The sequence below is a fragment of the Cnephaeus nilssonii genome (genome assembly GCF_951640355.1).
Source record: "Cnephaeus nilssonii genome assembly, chromosome: X".
In the NCBI taxonomy this organism is placed as follows: domain Eukaryota; kingdom Metazoa; phylum Chordata; class Mammalia; order Chiroptera; family Vespertilionidae; genus Cnephaeus; species Cnephaeus nilssonii.
The window spans coordinates 20,506,541-20,530,289 of NC_137071.1; the positions used below are offsets into that span (position 1 = coordinate 20,506,541).

The window sequence follows — 23,749 nt, forward strand, 5'->3', positions numbered from 1 at the left end:
GTCTTTTTATAAAAGATTCAATGCAAAATTTAGGATATTAAATCTAACTTTAAAATACTTGAAAAGGATTTTAGATGATGTTCTGTAAACGTGGTAATGATGTGAAATCTTTGCATTTACTTGTCACCATCCCTTGATAGCTAAATTAGTTAGGGCAGGATTATCCAGTTTTCTTAATTTCTTCCTGAGCTGCTAATTTAGCCAGTTACTCAGTGAAAGTTAGGTCAAATAGTTATGAAAGATACATAACTTTTCTAATCATTAAAGTCATAAAGTACACAACCTCCATATACAGCGATTGCTGGATGTGTATCTAGTGTCCTGTACTGAACTGGGTCAGAATCAATAGATACTGGCTCAATGGTGGTGATGGATTTGCACTGATCCAGCAACCCTTCAGTGATGAATGGGATTCATTTACAAAATGCTTGGCCAGTCTGCCCTCCATGTGCATAATGTTAAAGGACTACCCAGTATTCAATCCAAAACTCCTTTAGCATCATTATGTCACTAATTCTGTTATCAACCTCAGCCTCTTTGGTATTGCTTTTACTTGGGTGCAAATGTTGCTGAGAAAAAAAATAAAGGGCAATAGGAAATCATTAGTCGTCTTTTCCTATATGAAAGACAATTACCAAGAAATCTTTATTAAAGATCAGCCTTCATTCAGACACTGGGCTGGTCCTAAGGTGAATCTTTTAGCAGAAATATTTCCCAGAGTCAGGGCTTACTGTTCCTAAGAGAGTAAGAATCAATGTAAACAAATGTGTTTGGGTGTGCATACAGCTATACATCTGTTTTTAAAAGGGAAAAAATGAAATGTCTTTCAGCACTGATTTCACAAAGTAACTGGGAATTAACTGGGCAAAGAAGGTGTGATAGGCATTGAGAGGCACCACCAAGATTCTCCTAGAAAGGGCTTGTTCTCTGTTTGTTACCAGGCAGCCTTCAGCTGTCAGTTCCCTCAGGGACTTAACTGAGTTGCAGTCACCTCACCTATGGCCATGCCCTTCCTAGGGCAGCCCACATCTAGTGACTGATGAAAGGAAATAGTTATTCATTTCAGGCCCATTTAGGACAACTCTAAAGGCCCATTCTAGCTCCAAAGTCCCCAGGGGGTTGAATAAGGCTGTTATTGGGTGTGCATTATGGCTCTTGTTCTCACTCCAGTCACCCTCTCCCTTCTATAGGTGTTAGCCCTGAAGGCATGCCTTAATTAAGCTGATTAGCTCAAAGTCTACTTCCCAGAACACATCCTGTGACTAAAAGGAGTTGCAGCAGAGGGATAAGTGAGGAGAAGGGTAGAAATAGTCTTCTCCAAGAAATAAGTCACAGTGTATGAGAGGCCTGCAGAAGACCAGAGCAAAAACTGTCTGGCACAGAGGCACTAGGTATACTAGTACATATGCGGGAATTCACAGTAAGGGCTTTTAGCAGTGGAAAAACCATCTTCCTCGTGTATGCTATACAAAGAATAAATCAGATACACATTCTAGTGTGAAGTATCCCTGGAATTGTTTCCTTTTGAGTTAGCCAGCAAAGCTGGGGCCTGACCTCTGCTAGCACACCTCTGTTAGGGTATGTTTTCATCTCTAGCTGGTTACCACAACTGAGTTGAACACCATAAAAGGATGGTTTACCCTTAAAAAAAGAAGAAAGAGCCCTAACCGGTTTGGCTCAGTGGATAGAGCATCGGCCTGCAGACTGAAGAGTCCCAGGTTCGATTCTGGTCAAGGGCGTGTACCTTGACTGCGGGCACATCCCCAGTAGAGGTTGTGCAGGAGGCAGCTGATCGATGTTTCTCTCTCATGGATGTTTCTAACTCTCTCTCCCTCTCCCTTCCTCTTTGTAAAAAAATCAATAAAATATATTTTTAAAAAAGAAGAAAGAAAAAGATGCCAAAGCACACATTGTCTACTTAACAATGGTGTTCAAAGATGCATACTCTTCAATATAGATATGATTTTCCAGGCTAACAGTGTTAAGTAGAAACTGGAAAAACAATGGCAGGGGAAACAGGGTTGACATTTCTGAGTTTTTACAAGTTCAAAGAGAAGGCCTCTAAACACAGAACTATTAATAATATAGTATGTGGCACTGGAACAAAAGATTCACATATTTCCATCTTTTAATGCCATTCTTAGTCTGATAAATATGGAAAGTACATTAGGTTGGCCAGAATGTCCTTTAATCTTTGCAGAAATTCAAGGGCTTTTTTAACTATTTAATAAGAAGGCAAATGTGTACTCTTGGTAAAAATATCTTTTGGGACTCATTGGGTTATGATGAGAAGTACTGAGGAGGAGGAATTTTTAGTGTATTTGTAGTTTTAGGAGAACAGTGTGATAGAAGAGAGAGATAAGATAATGAGTCAGAGGCTGGAAAGAGTCTAGGTTCTTGTAGTCACAAAGATATAGTAATTCAAGGACATAAATGGAAAACAACAGAGAGGTCTCAGACAAGGAAAGACTGCAGAAGCATTCCTTTTGGTATTCCTGGGGGTGATAGCTCCCCCCACCACATGCTAATAAAAAATGAACAAGCTCACAAGCAAATGAAGAAAATATCAAACAGGCTAGTTTTGAAACTCCTATTGCAGTGAGTTGAAATGGAGCTGGAAAGCATTTTGAAGAGATAAGAAAGGGTGAGGACATATCAGAGACAGTTTTGATGATAAATAGAATTAAAATCCCCTTTGAAGGTCCTGTTCGGGGCTACGTTTTCCTGCTGGCTTTGTCACGACAAACCTCTGTGCAGCCCAAAGTGTTTTCTACAAGCTGGGGTCCCTCCAGGAGCCATTTGTTACCAGGCCATAAAATAAATAAAGCAATTGATAGTCCATTAGAAACTTCTGTTTGTTTGCAATTTGACAAAGTCTATTTACATCTGTTGAATTTAATGATAAAAAAATAGGCTTGTGCTTTGTGAGTCTTTTTATTTCATTTTGGTAACACTTCAGTTTTATTGTTCTTTATATACAATGGAAAAGAGGGGGAAACTGTTATTTTCTCAAAGTAGTTTGAGTAATACTGAGAAACAGAAGTAAACCAGTTGGGTGAGAAGCCCTATGTTGCTTTGCTGGTTTTATTAGATACCATCATTATACAAAAAAAAGGCCCAGAATTGGAAACCTCTGGATCATTTGAGGCATGTATGAGCTATTCTCTATTGTCAGCCACTATGGTTGTTCTCTCTCGCTTCCCAGATCACTGTGAAATAGGACTGAGCCTATTCAGAGTGCTTAGAATAAAAAGATATGGGGATGAGGATCAACTGGAAGAACAATATGGCTGCCAAGTTGAGTATGTATACCTCGGGTCTACGTACTGTCTGAGCCTGAGCAGGACCAACCTACAATTCAAATTAAAAGTCAACCCTACTCTCCCTCCTCCTTCCCTCTGAGGATCCTCAGTCTCTTTCATGCTTCCATAAAAAAAGTCAACCCTACTAAATGAAGTACAGTAGTGATATCTGCTACAATAGGGATAAACCTCAAAGATTATGCTCAATGAAAGGAGCCGGATATCAAAGAACACATATTATATGATTCCATTGATAAGAAATGTCCAAAAATACAGACATATAGAGACAGAAAATAGATTAATGGTTGCCAAGGGCTGGGGGATGAGAGTGGGGAGTAACTGTAAATGAACATGAGATTTATTTTTAGGGTGGTGGCAATGTGCTAAAATTACATTGTTGTGATGGTTGTACAACTCTGTAAATATCCTAAAGTCTTTTATGGATTGGGAGGGTGGGGCTATGTTCCATCCTCAAAATAGTTTGAGAATCCTTGAATAACAGAACTAAACCAGTCTGGTATACTTTGAATTTTATACTTAGAACAGGTAAATTTATAATACATAAATTCCATCTCAAAAAAGCTGTTCTAGCTCAGCCATTATCGCTCAGTGGTTGAATGTCAACCCATGCACTGGTTCAATTCCTGGTCAGGGCACATATCCTGGTTGCAGTTCTATCCCCAGTAAGGAGGGAGGGTAGGGGGGCGCGTGCAGGAAGCAGCCAATCAATGTTGATATTTCTCTCTCATCGATGTTTCTATGTCTCTTTCCCTCTCCCTTCCTCTTTCTCTAAAATCAATAAAAATATTTAAAAATATTTTTTATAAAAAAGTAACTTCTGTTAGTAAAAAAAGCAGACATAATTATCTTTCAAGTTTTTAAAATATGAGTAGAAAACTCTTAAGCAATCATAGTTATTCATGTGATATAACTCTAATGAAAAGGTGCACTGTACTGAGTGCTTTATGGATATTCTCTCATTTAACCCTGACGTGAAATAGATATTCATTCTTATTTTTTCTATTTTGACAGTTAGGGAATTATGGCCCAGAAAGGGATGGCATTGAATCGAATGTCATTAAGATGATAAATGGTGGAGTTGAATTTTAGTTCATGTTGGTCTGATGGAAAAGAAACTGTACTATTTCCACTAAACCAAATGACATTTTTTCTGTTTTGCAGAGGTCCAATAAATATAGACGTTCAGAAGAACCTATGCTGAAGTAGTTCAGAAAAAATGCAATTTCCAAATCAGATTATAAAGTCAGTTTGTAAGTATAACACATATACTCATACAGATGATCATATCCCACTATTCTTTTATTGACGTTAATTTACATTGAGAATACATAAGATTCACAAAGTCTCATTGATGTGGTAGTGATTAATAGGAAAAATACCTTTCATTTTCCAAAACTATGTAGGTTCACTTAAAGGTAAGTAATAGAAAACACATATTTGTGAAAAACATTTTTCTTACCCTGTTAATGACACTTGTCTTTTTTGCCCCATCTCTACCCAGTGAAATAACATTTAGAAAAATATTTCTGCATATGTGCTAGAATCTGTTTTATAATATGCTGTTTATTCACATCTTAAATGACCTTACTTGTGCTAACTTAAAAGGCAGCACTATGGAGATGGGCTTTGTATTGTTAGAGATGTACACTTTTTTTTGCAGGTCAAGGGGGGGAAATGAAAGCGAGAATCAGCAACATGTTACTCAAAAAGGAGATATTCATCAGAATTCTTACCTGCCAGTGGAGGATTATATTCCAAATCAAACCAAGAGTCAATTTGTGATTTCCATCTACTATGTCAGAGCTTCCAATATTCACTAAATCAACCTGTTAAAGATAAAAGGAAAATATTTGAAGAAGGGAGACAAAATGTCTATTTGGAAAGAAAACAATATGAGGAAGTAATTGAACTAGCTATTTTCAGAGCCTAAGCAGCATTACCACTTTTTAAAAATAATCTAAAAATGAAACAATGCATTTGTAAATACACTTTCTATAATAGGCAAATTCCCCATACACATTTGCAAAGAGATAGGAAATGAATTACTTTTAGTATATCAATAGATTTTTGCAAGTTAAAGAGGCTAATCAGAGTATCTCCAAATAAAATTTATAACAATGATAACACATAAAGAATGACTAAAATTAAGATGTGATTCTAATACATAATTGAAAAAAAAGAAATTTCATCAGCCTTTTATCTAGCTCAAAAGAATGCTATTATAATTAGGGGTGACTATATTTGACTAAAATGCTCTTGCTTTAGCAACACATTAGAATTCTAATAAACAATGTTGCTAATGGCCAGCTCTCTTTTCTCTATTCAGGACTGGATTTGGGAATCAAAATCTGGCAGGGTTTCATTTTTCAAGATATATCTTATCTCCTGTCCATGCTTTTAACATTCTTAGTCAGGGTCAGGTTAAATATAAGCATCAGACAAATGAACACATGAAAATATAGTCAACATTACTAACCATTGGGGAAATGCAAAATATAACCACAGTGAGCTAGCATTAAACACTTATCATAATGGCTAAAATTAAAAAATAGTGAGAACATCAGATGCTGATGAGGACGTGGAGAAACTGGATCACTCATGCATTGCTGGTAGAAATATAAATAGTAAAGCTACTCTGGAAAACATTTGGCCGTTTCTTACAAAGCTAGGCATGTGTTCATCATACAGTCCAGCTGTTGAACCCTTGGGCATTTATCCCAAAGCAATGGAAACTGATTTTTATGCAAAACCTTATACATAAGTATTCCCACCAGCTTTATTTGTAATAGCCAAAATTCGGAACAATCCAGATGCCCTTCAAGGGTCAATGGTTAAACAAACTGTGGTACATCCATACCATGGAATATTATTTTGTAATGAAAAGGAATGAACTGTTCATATATACAACAACTTGGGTGAATCTCCTGGAAATTATGCTGATTGAACGAACAAAGCCAACCTCAAAGGGTTAAATATACTGTAGTATGATTCTATTTATATAACAGTTCTTGAAATGACAAAATTAGAGGAATAGAAAGAACAGTTGCCAGAGGTTAGGGACTGGAGTGGGGTGGGTGAGGTAGATGGATGTGCTTATAATAGTAAATGGGCAGCAGGAGGGCCAAGTCCGGGTGGCTCAGTTGGTTGGAGCATCATCCATAAACCAAAACGCTGTGGGTTCAATTTCCAGTAGGTGTGAATATTAGAGGCAACTGATTTATGTTTCTCTCTCACATCAATGTCTCTCTCTCTCTCTCTCTCTCTCTCTCTCTCTCTCTCTCTCTCTCTCTTTCTCTCTCTCTCTCTCTCTCTCAATTCAGTAATAAAAAGTATATCCTTGGGTGAGGGTTTGTGTTTTTTTTGTTGTTATTTTTTTTAAAGGACAGCAGAAGAGATCCTTGTGATGATGGATGTGTATTGCATCTTGACTCTCATGGATGAAACACAAACATAAATATGTGATAATATTGTGTAGAACTAAAGACACACATGCATACACACATGTACAAGTAAAACTGGAAAAATATGAATCATACTGGTGCATTGTGTCAATGTTGATGTCCATGGTAATGTCATACTATATATAGTATACTACCATCAAGTAAAGCTGGGTTAAGGGTACACAGGATCTCTGCATTATTGCTTACAACTATATGAGAATTTATAATTATATCAAAATGAAAAGGTTAACTAAAAATAAGTACCCAGGGATACTTTAAAAGCAGAAAATATCACAATAAAGCAAATAGGCAACTTCAGATTAAGTGCTATACAATGGGGATGAAACCGTCAGAGCAAGGTTGAAGGTTGAGGAGTAACTTAGGTTTCTTTTCCTATTTACTATCCTTGGCTCACTGATCCCTTTGGTTGAATTTTCTTTTTTTAAATATATTTTCATTGATTTCAGAGAGGAAGGGAGAGGGAGAGAGAGATAGAAACATCAATGATGAGCAATAATCATTGATTGGCTGCCTCCTGCACGCCCCCACTGGGGATAGAGCCCACAATCTGGGCGTGACCTGAGAGAAACTGGTTATCATCCCCTAGATATCTTCACTAAGTAATTGAGAATCATTGTGGTTAAAGCTTTCATTCTCTCAGACTCTAAACCCTTACTGGACTAAATTTCACTCTGATATGTCCTTCCCACTTGTTTTTTTTTTCCCTTCAGTGAGATGGCTTCACCTTTCTCTCACTCAATGCTAAAATATATTCCTTATCATTCATGTCAATTTTCTAAATTTGATTAATGAATAACTTGAAAATATTAAACTATCTGGGAAATCCAGTTGAAAACAAAAGGCTACCCTTCGGTGTAATGATCAAATCACTCAGAATTAATCCTCACATACACTTATTTGCAGGTTCAATGACTAATTAAATGTTTAAATTTATTTTTGTATCCCAACTATATAAAAATTATTGGTCACTTTGCTTAAACCAAATAAATGAGACAAAAAAAAGTAGAATCATTTAAATAAGGATAAAAGATCAAGATACAAGTCCATGGTTGAATTCCACACAAAATTTAAAGTACAAGATAATATTGAGCTATACAATACATTAAATGCGAGTGTGGTATCATATGGACTTTACAGAGAAGTGTCATGTAAATGGACATTTCAGTACATTTCTATAGAGAAGCAGATAAATGAAAGTCCTGAAAGCTGGTTAAAAAGATAGACTGACTTTCTTGGGTATAGGAGCATCAAGGTGATAACTGCCATTGTAAGCTATTATATGTCTACTTATTTCTGCAATGCAGATGCTTTTCATTAGACAGCTAAGTTTCAAGAGTATCCCATGCAAATCTTCCCTAATTCAGTATGCTGTAGTTAATATGAATATTTCAAATTATGGGGCATTCATATAAATTTGACTTACAAATGCAGATATATGCTATAATATTTTCATTTTAATTATACAAAGTAGAATATACACATTTCTATAATTTATTAGGGAAGGAAATATAGTGCTCTCCAGGGAGATTAATAACTCAAGAACAAGAAAGTACCATGATCTACTTTTCATTTGGGGATTCTTCATGTGGCAATAGAGGCATTGATTTGGGTATTTTGGCATCCTATAGTTGGGTTGTAAGAAATGCAACCATCATCATTTTTTCAGTGGTAAACTATACATGCTGAACTTTGTGCTGTTCACTATGTCTGTGTGCATGTATTTATGTGTGTGTGTATAATCTCAATTTGGTTCTTTTAAGAAATATTTTATTCCTTTATAAATATGACCACACAAATATTATTTTACACAAGTGCATGAGTAAGATCTCACACATACCTCTCTCCTGTTTTTCTTGAGACCAGTTTTCTTTTCCATTTTGCTTTCCCTACTTTCTTCCCCTGATTTTTTCTTAATCTGACCTAAACAACTACTTTCATAGTTTTCTCCCTATTCAAGTGATCATTGTATTGTGAGTGTGCACGTATGATATCACATGTACACAAATCTAAGGGGTTTTATACTGTACCCCCCAAAATGGCACATTATTCAGATTCTATGAAACATTGCTTTTACCAAACAACAATCTCTTTTATTCATTTATTTTAATGACCATATAATATTTCATAGTTTGGATGTATCATAGAGTATTTAGCTCATGCCCTGTTAGTGGACATTCAGTTTATTTCTAGGGTTGTGATATTTATTTTATTTTTATCTTCCACTTTATACACTGCTGGAATGGACATCATGCATTATCCATCCTCAAATACTGATGCTTCCATTGTGATAATCGCTATTTCCAGGAATGTATCTACTAGATCAAAGGGGATATATATTTTTTATTTTAGTTATTTCTTTATAAAAAGGATTTAGCATTTAATATTTTATCCATAAATGGGTGCTTCTTCTTTTCTATTTTGCCTATCTGATGAGTAAGAAGATATTACTTTGTTAATCTAATTGATTTCCATGATTCCTAGTACATTTGGAATATCTTTTTGTATGACTGATTATTACAATTTCATCTGTGAATTGTCTGTTAATATGCTTTGTTTATTACCTATAAGTTAGTTTTCTTTTCCTTCTTAATTTTAAGAACTCTTTGCAACTAACGCTTCACATTTACTGAGTTACCATGGGTAAGATATGGTTATAATCAATTTAATATAGTTCAACATAATAGAATTTTTAAATTTATATTCAAAAGTGAGATTGTCTTAGACATTGAATATTTCATTTTGTGCTTATTGACTGCTGATAGTAAGGTTATTCTGACATCATAAAAAGAATTGCAAAGTTTTATCTTTTTATATACTCTTAAATACTAGTAGCTTAAAATATGGGAAATATTTATTCTAGATGGATGAGGTTAAATTCATTTGTGAAGAATACTGGTATATTTTTCAGTGGTAGATCTCTAATAACTTACCAATGTTTTCTGGAAGTAATTACTCTAGCTTAATTTTCTGCTATTCATACATCAATTTTAGTAATTTGCATTGTAGTAGGAAATTATCCATGTCCTGGATTTACTACAGAATTGCTTACAGTATTTTTTTAATTTCTTCTGTATCTGTGGTTTCACATCCTTTCTCATTACTAACCTTCTGTATTTTCCATTCTCATTCTCTTCATATTTTTGCTGTGATTAAAAGAGGTTTATCTATTTATGTTGTTCTATTCAAAGAGCCAGCTTTTGAATGTATTCAGCCTATTTTTAAATTATATTTTGAATCCACTATTCATTGTTGTTTTTTAATAATCTCTTAAATAGAGTTAATTATTTTATTTCTATCTTTAAAATAATTAAGGCTATAGATTTCTCTCTGAATATAGCTTTCAGTCTAACCACATCACCATCACACTAAAAGTGTGAGCTACTTACTAGTTTATGTACATTTTACAAGAGGGAAATGGGGTTTCAAAGATATATAAAGAACATTATAAACTGTTGAACAAAAATAGATAAAGGCAAAGAAGCATCGAACAGACAGTCAAACTACAGGGGGAAGGTAGGGGAGGGCTGGGGGGGGCATAAAAGATCAACCAAAGGACTTGAATACATGCAGATAAGCACAACCAATAGACGGAAGACACTGGGGGCGGTGGGGGCGTGAGGGCAAGTACCAGGGGTTAGGGGAGGCCAGGGGGAGGTCAATGGGGCAAAAAAAAGGAGACATATGTACTATTATTTGTAATACCTTAAACAATAAATTTTTAAAAAAGATACAGGAAGCTTCCACAAGATTTAAAAGCAGGTCTAGATGTGAGAGGCAATTCCTTAATTAAATATAAAGAATTCTTCTTGAAGTATCTTAATAAGCTCTCTCTAAATTAATAAATATTGCACACGATCATGTAGACAGGAATATTCATTAAGAAGGGGGAGTGGTATTCTGTCATGCTTGAAGGGGATTGTTCATGCTCTTTACATGACTACTGAATGCCTCTTATTAACAGTATAGCCCATTTTGACTCTAAATTCTCATACACTTAGAGTTGTTAAAATACCATATTTTTTACCATATAGCTATGAGTGATATATTTTTTAAAAAATTATTACTAGCTACCCTTAAATAATCATTACCATACTGCACAATAGCTTCTCTCTTTTATTTTATATATTTTTATAATATATGCTCTGAAATTCTATCTTTCAAGGATTCTCAGTCTAATTTCTAAATAACTGTGAAAAGGGAAAACGAAAACTAGAATATGTTAATACCTGTGTGAAATGAATAATTATGTCTGTCTAGTAAGCAAAACAAAAAAAAATATTTGTATGACATATACCAATATGTTAATAAATGGACTCAATGTGAGAGAGAGAGAGAAAGTGTGTGTGTGTGTGTGTGTGTGTGTGTGTGTGTGTGTGTGTCTGTGTGTATCAGTATAGTGACAAGCACTAGATAGCAAGAAATTCAAGACTGAGGTCATTAAGGATTGCCAAAGTTATGTTTTCCTGTTTTCAGAATGAAAGCATCTGATACCAAATGAATAGGTGTGAAAATTGATATTGTATGCGAAAATTAAATATCTGCATTGAATTTTTGCAGAAACAAGTTCACCTATACATGAAGATTGGTTTTTGAAATTCCTACAAACAGGCCTAAGACTTTGCTCATGAAGTAATATTAGATTCTGGCTCAGAGTTTTATATTATTATTTGTGGAAGATGCTTTATTCTAAGGTGATTTTGGAAGATAGAAAATTCTCACCATTTGCCTTGACATAATGGAAACTTATTGTGGCTCCAGCAGAATATTTCAGTATGAACTCAGGAAAACATCCCTTGAATCAGGAAGAGCAGGATGCAAACATGCACCTAGGAAACCTAATGAACTGGTTTTCGAATAGTCTATTGTTATTGATTTTATAGGTGTGAGGACACAAGTTGAACAGAATTCTGTTCCCACTCTAGTACTTAGAGCAAAATATCTGATTTTGTACAAAAATATATATTTAAAATTTATAATTAATATAGAGGCCCAGTGCATGAAATTCCTGCATTGGGGTGGGGTGGGGGGTCCCTCAGACCGGCCTGTGCCCTCCCACAGTCTGGGACCTCTAGGGGGATATCCACCTGCCGGCTCGGAGTTTGGGCCTAAGCTGGCAGTCAGACATCCCTCTCATAGTCTGGGACCCCTAGCTCCTTACCACCCACTTGCTTGCTACTTTTTACCGCTTGGCTCGCTGCTCCTTGGTGCTTCCACAGAGGCAGGAGAGGCTCCCACTACTGCCGCTGGGCTTGCCAGCCATGAGCCCTCCTTCTGGCTGAGCAGCACTCCCCCCTGTGGGAGTGCGCTGATCACCACGAGACAGCTCCTGCATTGAGCATCTGCTCCCTGGTGGTCAGTGTGCATCATAGTGACCAGTCATTCCACCTGTTCTGCCATTTAGTTGATTTACATATTAGGGTTTTATTATATAGGATATAAGCATTTTAGAGAGTACTGTTACCTACTGGTACTCTACCCCCTAAATTGACTTACTAACTACTGGACTATGAAGAGCAATTAATTCTCTTCCATTGCTTATTCAAGAGAGGAATGTTTGTTTTATCCCAGGTTTGGTTTTGTTTTGTTTTGCAAAGAGACAATTTTCTTTTAAATTGAGGTAAAATTAACATACTTCAAATATCTGTACAAGACAACTTTAACTATATATTAGGTAGGGTTTGAAAAATGTATATGCTTGTGTAACAAACATTCATTCCAGTCTAGATAGAGCATTTCTAACATGTTAGAAAATTGTCTTGTTCCCCATAAAATTACTATTCTTATTTCCCAGTTTTTTTCCTTTACTTATTTATTTTTATTTTTCAATTACAGTTAGTCTTCAGTTTGTTATTCAGGTTTATCTATAATTAATTTTAATTCCAGTTTGGTCCTGGGAGGATGTGAGTGTAACATCCACCTACTCCACTGCCATCTTGGATCTCCACATTTGCAGTCTTAACTTGGATGTTGTGGAAAGGTATATCTCATTCAATAAGGAACCATCATCTTTCCAATAAATGGTATTTTCCACTTGTTTCTTTTTAGACAACCACTGAGAATGACATTTCAGAATGAAAACACTTCCTGTATCATTCAGCCAACTACAATTAGGTTAAGGGTAGAAGGTTCCACACATTTGTTTCAGAGGATGTGGTTCATCAGGATCACTTCATATTTCAAAATTTATTACCCTAAGGAGGAATCACTTTTGTTCCTTAACATGCAGAATATAATCTGAGAATTGTTTAAATTAAAAAAGATATAGGGATAATGGTAAGCCAGCTTTTTACTCATTAGTCTTGGTATGTGAGTTTAAATAAATGAAAAATGATGCAAAGTAAATCTTATGAAATAACTTTATATATAGAATGCCAAGATAATGAAAGGAACCATAAATATCATCTTTAAAAGTGTGTGTGGATTTCCTTAAGTACAATTTTAAACAATAGCTAACAGGGAAATACCATGCATGGCAACATATATATATATATATATATATATATATATATATATATATATATATATATATAAAAGGCTAATATGCAAAGTGTCCCCTCAGGAGTTCAACCAAGAGACCAGGAGTTCGATAGCTCACTATGATGTGTGCTGACCACCAGGGGGTGGCACGGAACAAAGGAAGGCCCTGGCTGGCAGCTGGAAGGATGGCCCCAGCCGGCAGCCAGAAGGCCCTGATCGGCCCTGATCACCGGCCAGGCCTAGGGACCCTACCTGTGCACAAATTTTGTGCACTGGGCCTCTAGTTTATTATATAAAGATCTGTCCTGATACTTAGGCCTCATGCAAATACTCTACCTTCTATTTATTTGGTTCTTTCATACTCATACATTTCTTTCTCATAAATGGTTTATAACTGAGTATTTCCTTCCAACATTCTAAACAAATAGGATTCTCTTTTGAAATGTAAGTACATTTTATAAAACTTCTGCCATTGTGTTGTCAAGCTAAAGAGAATTCTGTATATTGAAACAACACTCCTCAAGTATTTATGTAATCCTCCCAAATATAATGCATTTAAAAGATCAGAAATGCAGGAAAAGCAAAGTAGTTTTACTGCCCTGCAGTATGTGCTTTTATAACTGTTTTTAAGAAGTATATAAAATTTTAAGACTTGTGGGCATAAATCATACTGTGTTTTTTTTTTCCATTGAGAGATGTATGTATTAAATTGTTCATTATTAAATGATGAATAGGTCAATATATACAACTAAAGGGTGGGCTGCATTGGCCATTGTGGACCAGCTTTCCACTGGCAAGTTTTCTTTATTCCCTCTCAGATCCTCATATTCCACAGATTATTTTTTATTTTATGCAGATATAGACCTTTATATTGGAAAATACCTTTTAAAAATCATATTTTGATCTAGAATACATAACAATATAGTTCTGGGTACTCACTATGAAGATATTATCCCTACCTTCAATGATTAAGCTTTAAATAATAAGTCATTCAGTAAATATTTTTGACCATCTACTATATACCACATATTAAGTGTTGAAGACAGACATAGAGTAAAAAATGGGCTGCTTTACCCAATTACTTATACTGGTGAAATAAGTTAAAATTTCTTTATATTTTGAATGTGTTTATGTTCATAATCACCTATCACAAGGTAATTCTTTTTAATGGAACTGTGTTTTTACTTGCTTATACACTGCCTTTTTAACAACAAAGATTTGAAGTGATTAATTTTAAAAATTTATAATGTTAAGAAAATGTAAATATTAAAGGGATGAAAGAAAATTAAAACTAGTATATCAATATAGAAGTTTTAAAGCAGTATTCTTATAGAACATAAAATACAGAACTAAACTTTTTGGTAAAGTAGCTCATAATTAAACTAAGCAAAATTTCTTAAGTGGGATATTATATGCTAGAGGGCATCATTTGAGAAAATAGGCACTGTCCTCAATATTTTCACAACATAGATTAACATTAAAATTCTATACATTTTCAACATTTTATTAACTTGAATTTTTATAAATATAAGAATATGTACAAATATCTTATACCTAACAATATAGAATGCCATTTTAATGACAACAATAACCCTATATAGCCTGTTTTCTAAACTTCAGTCATGTATACTGATTTCAAGAACAAGCAACTTGGCACTAGCAAAACAAAACAAAATTAAGATATATGACTAACATTAACTATAATAAGTAAAAATAAATTATAATATGGCTTGTAGCCATATTATTATTATACCCAAAAATATCCATGTGTACAAATTATAGGATAACTAGAGGCCCGTTGCACAAAGATTCATGCAATAGGCCTTCCTTTCCCTGGCTGCCAGCACCAGTTTTTCTCCAGCACCCGGGACTCAGGCCTTCACTCTGGCTGCCGCCTTCAGTCTTTGCTCCAGCCGGAGTGCCGCTCCTGTAGCTCCCTCCGCCCACACCCTCCCCCTCATAGCAGGCATCCCGCCCTACCCAGCTGCTCTGAGCCTGCATGCGTGCTGCCCAGAGGCCCTGAGTGGCTGGGGGGCAGGGTCGCTGTCATCTTTAATGGGTTAATTTGCATACTTACTCCTGATTGGCTGGTTGTCATCGCGAAGTGATGTCCAATTTTTATATTTATCTTTTATTAGTATAGATGGGTACCTCAATTTTAAGTTGAATATACAAGGAAAAACATACAATTTTCCCTTAATGCAAGAAATGCACTGGGGTTGGGAAAGAATAAACAATTCACCTTATGAAATTATTTTAAATGAGAACTAGCTTCATTTTAAGAGTAATAATTCTAATGGGAATTTAAAGATTATATGATATGCTTATGTATATGTTTATATTCCATAGAAGAATATTTTGAAGTAAATTTAGTTCTTATTTCTAATAAGTACTTATTTTAACAAGTACATTTAGTACTTATTTCTATTAGTACACTTCACAGTTCCTGAAGTTGAACCAAAGTCATGGAATAATTTCACAAATATCCTGCAGTTAGTGAGTGACAGGGTTAAAAGGATACACTTTTTTGGGCGATCCTTGGAATTAATATATATAAGGCACAGACATTACAGGCCTATTTTATGGATGACAATTTAGAGTAAGAAATAATATTTGTCTAATATAAATTCACTTAACATTTTGGAATCTATATTCAAACACTAGATTTTATGAGTAATAAATATCAACAGTTTATATTTGGTCAAAAATATTATAAAGTTCTGACGTACTCCAAAATATATATTATATAGCTTTAAGTTTCTGAATATTTTTTAAGTTTTTTATATCATTTTCACACTGTTTTCAAAATGTTGTGAAAAATATTGCCTTACAAGTGTAAATAATAAGATTATTTCATCATACAACCATCATCATTTAATAGCATCTTTAAAATACAACTTGTAGTTTTACAACTAAAACATTGGTTTCTTTCTGAATGTGAATATCTTTGTTTTTTTAATTTCTTTATTGATTAAGGTATTACATATGTGTCCTTATTCCCCCATTATTCCCCAATTCCCCCCACTCAAGCCCTTACCCCCCCTGTTGTCTGTTTCCATTGCTTAGGCTTATATGCATGCATACAAGTCCTTTGGTTGATCTCTCCCCCTTACCCCTCCCCTCCCCTAACTTCCCTCTGAGGTTTGACGGTTTCTGAATATTTAAAGGACACATAAAATACGAGTTTTCAAGAACACTGTAGAATCCTCTTTATCTAAGATCATATGCCAAGAAGAGTGAACACTACATCAATTTTCAGATCAGTGAAATTTGACAACCATTCAGTCTAATTCAGTGACAATTTTCAATGATGAGATTAAGTGAATACTGGAACATAGCTGACATTTGAATTTTCACCCTAAGCTTTTTAACTACTCACTTTGGATTTGTGGTTTTAATAATGTATAACAATAATCTTATTTTCTTGGTGCAATCTCACATTATACATTGAAATTACTTGGTGAAATAATTGCCACTTTGTCATAGACAATTGATGAGAGTGTTGTACTGAACATAATTATGAGATCTACAACTGTGTCATCTAATATTAAATCAGTGAAGTCCTGGCATATGCCCAGGATAGATTTCAACACTCAATAATGGTGAGTACATTCCATTGATTCAAAAAGGGATTGAGTTCAGGTGGTGGGCACACAATAGAGTATAAAGATGTACACCTGAAACTTATATAATGTTATTATTAACCAGATTCACCCCAATAAGTGTAATTTAAAAAAAAACACACCAACATTGAGATTCATAGAGTATAAACATGGAAATCTTGGAAGTCAGGATCAGCCAATGAGTAGAAGACAGGTAACATGATGCATATAGAAGGCAGTTTAAAACACCACAGACAATTGACACAGAAAAAGCATTCTACAAAAATCCAACACTTTTTTTTATAAAAACTCTCAGCAAAGTGGGAATAGAAGGATCATATCTCAACATAATAAAGGCCGTATATGACAAACCAATAGCCTACATCAGACTCAATGGACAAAAACTAAAACCTTTTCCCCTAAAAACAGGAACAAGACAGGGATATCTGCTTTCACTACTCTTCTTCAACATAGTACTGAAGTCCTAGCCAGAAAAATGAGACAAGAAGAAAAAATATAAAACATCCAAATTAGAAAGGAAGAAGTAATATTGTCATTATTTTTAGACGACATGATATTGTCAATAGAAAACCATAAAGACTCCTCCAAAAAACTACTAGATTTAATAAATGAATTCAGCAATGTAGCAGGATACAAAATTAACACAGAGAAATCAATGGCATTTTTATACACCAATAATGAACTATCAGAAAGAGAAATTTTTAAAAATCTCATTTACCACTGCATTAAGAAAATTAACATATCTAGGAATAAACTTAACCAAAATACCTGTACTCAGAAAACTACAGGACATTGAGTAAAAAGAGATAGATGAAGATATACACAAGTGGAAGAATACACTGTGTTCATGGATTGGTAGAATCAACATCATAAAAATGTCCATACTATAAAAAAGCAATCTATAGATTCAATGCAAATCCCATTAAAATACCAATGGCATATTTCAGAGATCTGAAACAAACACTCCAAAAATTTACATGGAACAAAAAAGACCCTGAATAGCTGCAGCAATCTTGAGTAACAAGAACAAAGTTGGAGGGATCACAATACCACATATCAAGTTATACTACAAAGCCACTGTAATCAAAACAGCATGGTGGTACTGACACAAGAAAAGGCATATAGATCAGTGGAACAGAACAGAGACCACAAAAATTGATCCAAGCCTTTATGCTCAATTAATATTTGACAAAGGAGGCAAGAACATACAATGGAATCAAGACAGTCACTTCAATGAATGGTGTTGGGAAAACTAGACAGGTACATGCAAAAAAAATGAAACTAGACCACCAACTTACCCCATACAAAAGAATACACTCAAAATGGATAAAAGACTTAAATGTAAGTCATAAAACCATAAAAATCTTAGCAGAAACTATAGGCAGCAAAATCTGAGACAATTCGTAGCAATATGTTTACCAATAAATCCCCTAGGGCAAAGGAAACTAAGGAGAAAATAAACAAATGGGACTACATCAAAATAAAAAGTTTCTGCAGAACAAAATAAACTATCAAAAAAGTGAAAAGAAAAAATAAAGTGAAAAGAGATCCCACTGTGTGGGAGAACATATTTGCCAATGATACATCTGATAAGGGGTTAATTTCCAAATATATAAGGATCTCATATAACTTAACAAAAGGAAGACAAACAATCCAATTAAAAAATGGGCAAAAGACCCAAATTGACACTTCTCCAAGGAGGACATACAGATGGCCAAGAGACATATGAAAAAAATGTCAAAGTCACTGATCACCAGAGAGACACAAATCAAAACAACATGAGGTACCATCTCACACCTGTCAGAATGACTACCATCAACAAATTAACAAATGGCAAGTGCTGGCCAGGATGTGGAGAAAAGGGAACCCTAGTACACTGCTGGTGAGAATGCAGACTGGTGCATCCATTATGGAAAACAGTATGGCGTTTCCTCCAAAAATTAAATATGGAATTGCCTTGTGACCCAGTTATCCCACTTCTAGGAATATATCCTAAGAAACCCAAAGCACCAATCAGAAATAATGTATGTACCCCTATGTTCATAGCAGCGCAATTTACAATAGCTAAGATCTGGAAACAGCCCTAGCTCCCATTAGTAGATGAGTGGATAAAAAAGCTGTGGTACATTTATACCATGGAATACTATGCAACAGTAAAAGAGAAGAATATGTTACCCTTTGAGACAGCATAGAGACACCTGAAGAATATCATGCTAAATGAAATAAGTCAGCCAGAGAAAGACAAGTATCACATGATCTCGCTCATATATGGAATCTAAGTAACAAAATAAACTGATGAACAGAGTGGATCCAGAGACATGGAAGCATGGAACAGAGTGCAGAATCTCAGAGGGAAGGCAGTGGAGGGAAGTAATTAACTAAAGACCTTGTATGTATATGTGCATAACCCATGGATACAGACTATAGGATGCTGAAGGCCTGGGGGGGGGGGGGTTCTTTGAGGGGATACGTGTGGCTGGAGGAGGTCAATGGGTGAAAATACTTTCAACAATAAAAAATTATTTAAATAAATATATAAATAAAATAATGAATCTTGAAAAAATAAACAAGCTTAAATGACTCAGTAAATATTTCTTTTTATTTGAGAGAAGATGGGCTTAAAAGCCATATTACTGAATTCAGAATGCCTAGTGAAGGAGACTACTCACAAACAAGGGTGGAGAAGGGCAAAGAATGATAGAATGGCAATATGAGAGATGTCTTCATATTTTCTGCTGTTTGCTCTATAAACTTCAACCATACTGTTGGAGCCCAGTCAGTCCCCCCCCTGCCCCCACACACCCAGATATCTCAAAATGGTGTATTTTGAATTAAAGTTCCTTAAGAAACTACCCGTTCAAGAATAAAAACCCTGACCTCTCTGTCCCTTGAAAGCAGGAGATATGATGCCCTACCTGCTTCTGAGGGCTGAGAGACCACCTTATTGCAATAGTTAAAAGAATGCAGAGTGGGAAGCTTATATAAACAAGCCTGGTAACTTACTACTCGAGCCCAAACTTTGTTTGGATTTCTCACTAATAATACCCAAACTGATTTTTCTCTGACCTGTCAATTTCTCCCAAATTTAGTGTTGTTGTTATTTTGTGTGTGTGTGCTTTGTTGTTTTTCTTTTTTTCTAAAAAGCATAAAAAGGTGAAAGGTGCCTAGTTTGATCATTTCTTTGAGCCTCATTTTAGAATCTGAGCATCATATTATGATTCTCCCAAGTACACGTATTAAATTGTTGTATCTCCTGTTAATCTAGTCTTGTATCTATTTTATTATTTATTATCAGTACAGCCGTAAGAACTAAAGAAGGATAGAGTGGCATTCTCTCCCTCCTCGGCAATACAATTTATCTTGGCCTGGTGTGTAGACAAGCATAACCACTTGATAGAGACATTCATCCCGTGTCACAGAATTCTGTACTACCTTCTTTATTTGCTTTTTGAAATCACAGCCACCTTTATTATACATAAGCTTTGCTCTCAGCAAGTATTGTAATAAAGGTATCGCTGCACTTAAAAGTACTTCTTAATAAGTGGTTTTCAAAAATAAATTATTGATAGCAGGGAAATCTTCATGCTCAAAAAGCCAGCACAGAGAATGCAAATCAGAACATAAATGTGGTGTCAGCATTACAGAGCTAAACTGTGAATGGCGCGTGAGTAGGATAGCAAGTTAGAAGTCAGGATAGAGGAAATTGAGGCACAGGGTCAAATTAGGTTGCTAGTTTAGAACCAGAGAATGTGTTGCAGAGGTGTAGGACAAAATAGAGGAGACCCTAGGAAGGAAGAAGTCAAAAGGTACTTTATCTAAGAAACTACCACAAAGTAGTCTTTCAAAAGGTAGCTTATAAGACCCCTTTAACAGCAGGTAGAGCTAATCTTTTCAAGTGATTTTAAAAATTAGGTTTGTGGATAGATTTGTAGAATTGGGAGACTCCTCATTACATTGGTTTCATTATATTCAGAAGCCTTTCTGGAAGGTTTTATCTTTTACAATGTTTTAAGTTGTCTTGGTTACTAATTATGATACTCTATATTCCATTCTGTTAATTTATTATTTTACATAGAATATAATACAATGTCATTGATTTTTTTATAATCAACATATAGTTCAGTGTAGATTCCATTTTTGCTTTCTATATCTCTTGTGCTTGTGCTTAATATTTTCTTTCTGTGTTTAAATTGCATACTAGTATATTTGCTTTTCTCCTCTTTTTCCTGAATCAATTTATAAGAGATTAGTTTATTTTATTACTTTATTACAAATAGCTAGCTTTTAAATTTAGTGTCTCCTCTTTCTAACTCATTTATTTCTTCATTTATCTTTTATTTCCTACTTTCATTAGAGCATTTTTTATTTTTGTAACATTTATGGTGGAAAGCTTGAATTAATTTACCTTTTGTAAAAATGATGATAAAAGCAAAGACAAAAATTGAACCTCTAGGGAAAACCTGGACTATTTTGTATGGGTTTCCTCATGGAATGGTTTTTCCTCCACAAATTTGGGTTTGTAATCTTGACTTCTTATACAACATATTGTAAATTAATCAAATTGAATTTTTAAAAGTGTTATTAACTTATACTGTTATAATATCAAATCAAAGACTACACACTTTACATTTTCTTTTTGTGTATTTAGTGACATTTTTGTTGCATGCTAATGTATTATCCATTTTTTGTTTATGCAGATGGCAGAACAATAGATGAATGGATACAGAGACTAAGGTATCAGTCTTGTACAAACTCCCGAGCAGAGCAGGCCATGATTTGAGAGTAACTGCATTTTTTACATACTTATGATCACAATTGCTGTCCAGTCACCCCTGCACAAGGATAGAACTTTCATCAGTTTAAGATAGCAGCTTTCTTTCCTCTTGTCTCTTTAGGTTTAACAGTGGTAAAAGCTATTAACCCGTGTTGTCCCTGGGTGCTTTACCATTCATTGTCAGTTCTTTTAATTCTGCCCACATTTTTAAAGATATTCCTTTCATATAGTCTCTTCAACTTTGTCTCTGTATAAGTCATCTATTTCATACCAGGACTATTAATGGTATACTTGGCTTCATGAGATGACTTGGGTTGGGATGGTGACTGTATCAGTGGATACTTTAATGGACTAAAGATTAAAGACTTTCCCTGCCTGAAAGTCGCCAGTTAGGTCCACTCATTTATCACCATTCCCTAGGGTGATTCTCACGAGTGACAAAAATAGAATTTTCGGAATGCCTGTTTGAGAGCTCAGATTTGGATTTGGTTCATTTAAATTAAATTATAAATGACTAGAGGCCCTTTTGTATTTATATATTCACTTTACACTCATCTTTTAAAATTGTCACATAAATCCTGTTTGGAATATGATCAACATTGAGTTAAATCTATAGATCAATTTCGGAAGAAACAATACCTTTATAATATTGAGTATATCAGGTTTCTCCTGTGATTTTCCCTATATATATATTTTTTAATTTTAAGTATTACAGAATGAGAAAACAAATCTCATAGGAAAAAATGGGCAAAAAACTTTTAACAAAAAGAGGATATTCAAAAGTTCAAGAATAATATAAAAAATTTTCAACCTCAGCAGTAATTGGGGAACTTTAAATTAAAACTGCAATGAGATACTAATACAAACACCAAAAATAGCTGAAATCAGAAAGTCTAATAATGCCAATGTGAAGATATGGGATCACTTGAACACTCACAAGTAACTGGTGGAAATGTAATTCATTGAAAATAGTTTGGCATTATATATTAAATGTGAAAGTGTATAATTATTATAACCCAACAATTTCATTCTCAGGTATATAATTAACAGAAATACATTTCTATGTTTGTCATATCTGTCTGTCTGTCTGTCTATCTATGAGAATATTCATAGCAGCTTAATTTTAATATCCCAAACTAGAAACAGAAACATCTGTAATACTGTCAACAATAAAAATAAATAAATAATAAATAAATCCTATATAACAAAAGCTTAATATGCTAAGTGTCCACTCATCCATTCAACCAATCAAAGTGTAATATGCTAATGATATGCTAAGGCCGCTCAATGACCACCAGGGGGCAGTTGACTGGTTGTCCAGTCACTATGATGTGCCCTAACCACCAGGGGGCAGACAGTCAACCAGTTGACCAGTCTCTATAACATGCACTGACCACTAGGGGGCAGATGCTCTGACCAGTAGATTAGCTTGCTGCTGGGGTCCGGCCAATTGGGACTGAGCAAGATGGGCTGGACATGCCCTGGAGCCCTCCCACAGTCCCTTCCTGGCTGGCCAACCTCCTGCATCCTTCCCCGGCCCAGTTCGTGCACTGGTGGGGTCCCTCAGCCTGGCCTGTGCTCTCTCACAGTCTGAGACCCCTGGGGGATGTCTGCCTGCTGGCTTAGGTCCGGGACCTGTTGCTCCTTATCACCCACCTGCTCGCTGCTCCTTATTGCTTGGCTCACTACTCCTTAGCACTGCGCAGAAGCGGGAGAGGCTCCCGCCACCACCACTGCACTCACCAGCTGTGAGCCTGGCTTCTGGCTGAGTGGTGCTCCCCCTGTGGGAGCGCACTGACCACGAGGGGGCAGCTCCTGCATTGAGTGTTTGTCCCCTGGTGGTCAGTGCATGTCATAGTGACCAGTCATTCTGCTGGTTGTTCTGCTGTTCAGTCAATTTGCATATTAGGCTTTTATTATATAGGATTGCTTTTCTTGTCAATCATACTTTATGGGGTAGGATGTTTATACATAATGCACACCTATTTTATAGAATCATCTATTCTTTGGAGTATCAATAATTAGAAATTGCTCTTAAATCTACATGTAAGTAGATTTACATGTGTATATATACACTGAGTGGCCAGATTA

General features: G+C 35.2%; 1 protein-coding gene across 2 annotated transcripts in view; it reads right to left on the reverse strand.

Annotated features, from left to right (window-relative positions):
* DMD (dystrophin) overlaps positions 1 to 23,749 on the reverse strand; it is a 2,362,317-nt gene that overhangs the window by 1,906,594 nt on the left and 431,974 nt on the right. For both annotated transcript variants that reach the window (XM_079764882.1, XM_079764883.1), the window contains exon 5: positions 5,057 to 5,149. In XM_079764882.1, coding sequence (XP_079621008.1) covers positions 5,057 to 5,149 — 93 coding nt within the window. The remainder of the gene's footprint in view (positions 1 to 5,056; positions 5,150 to 23,749) is intronic.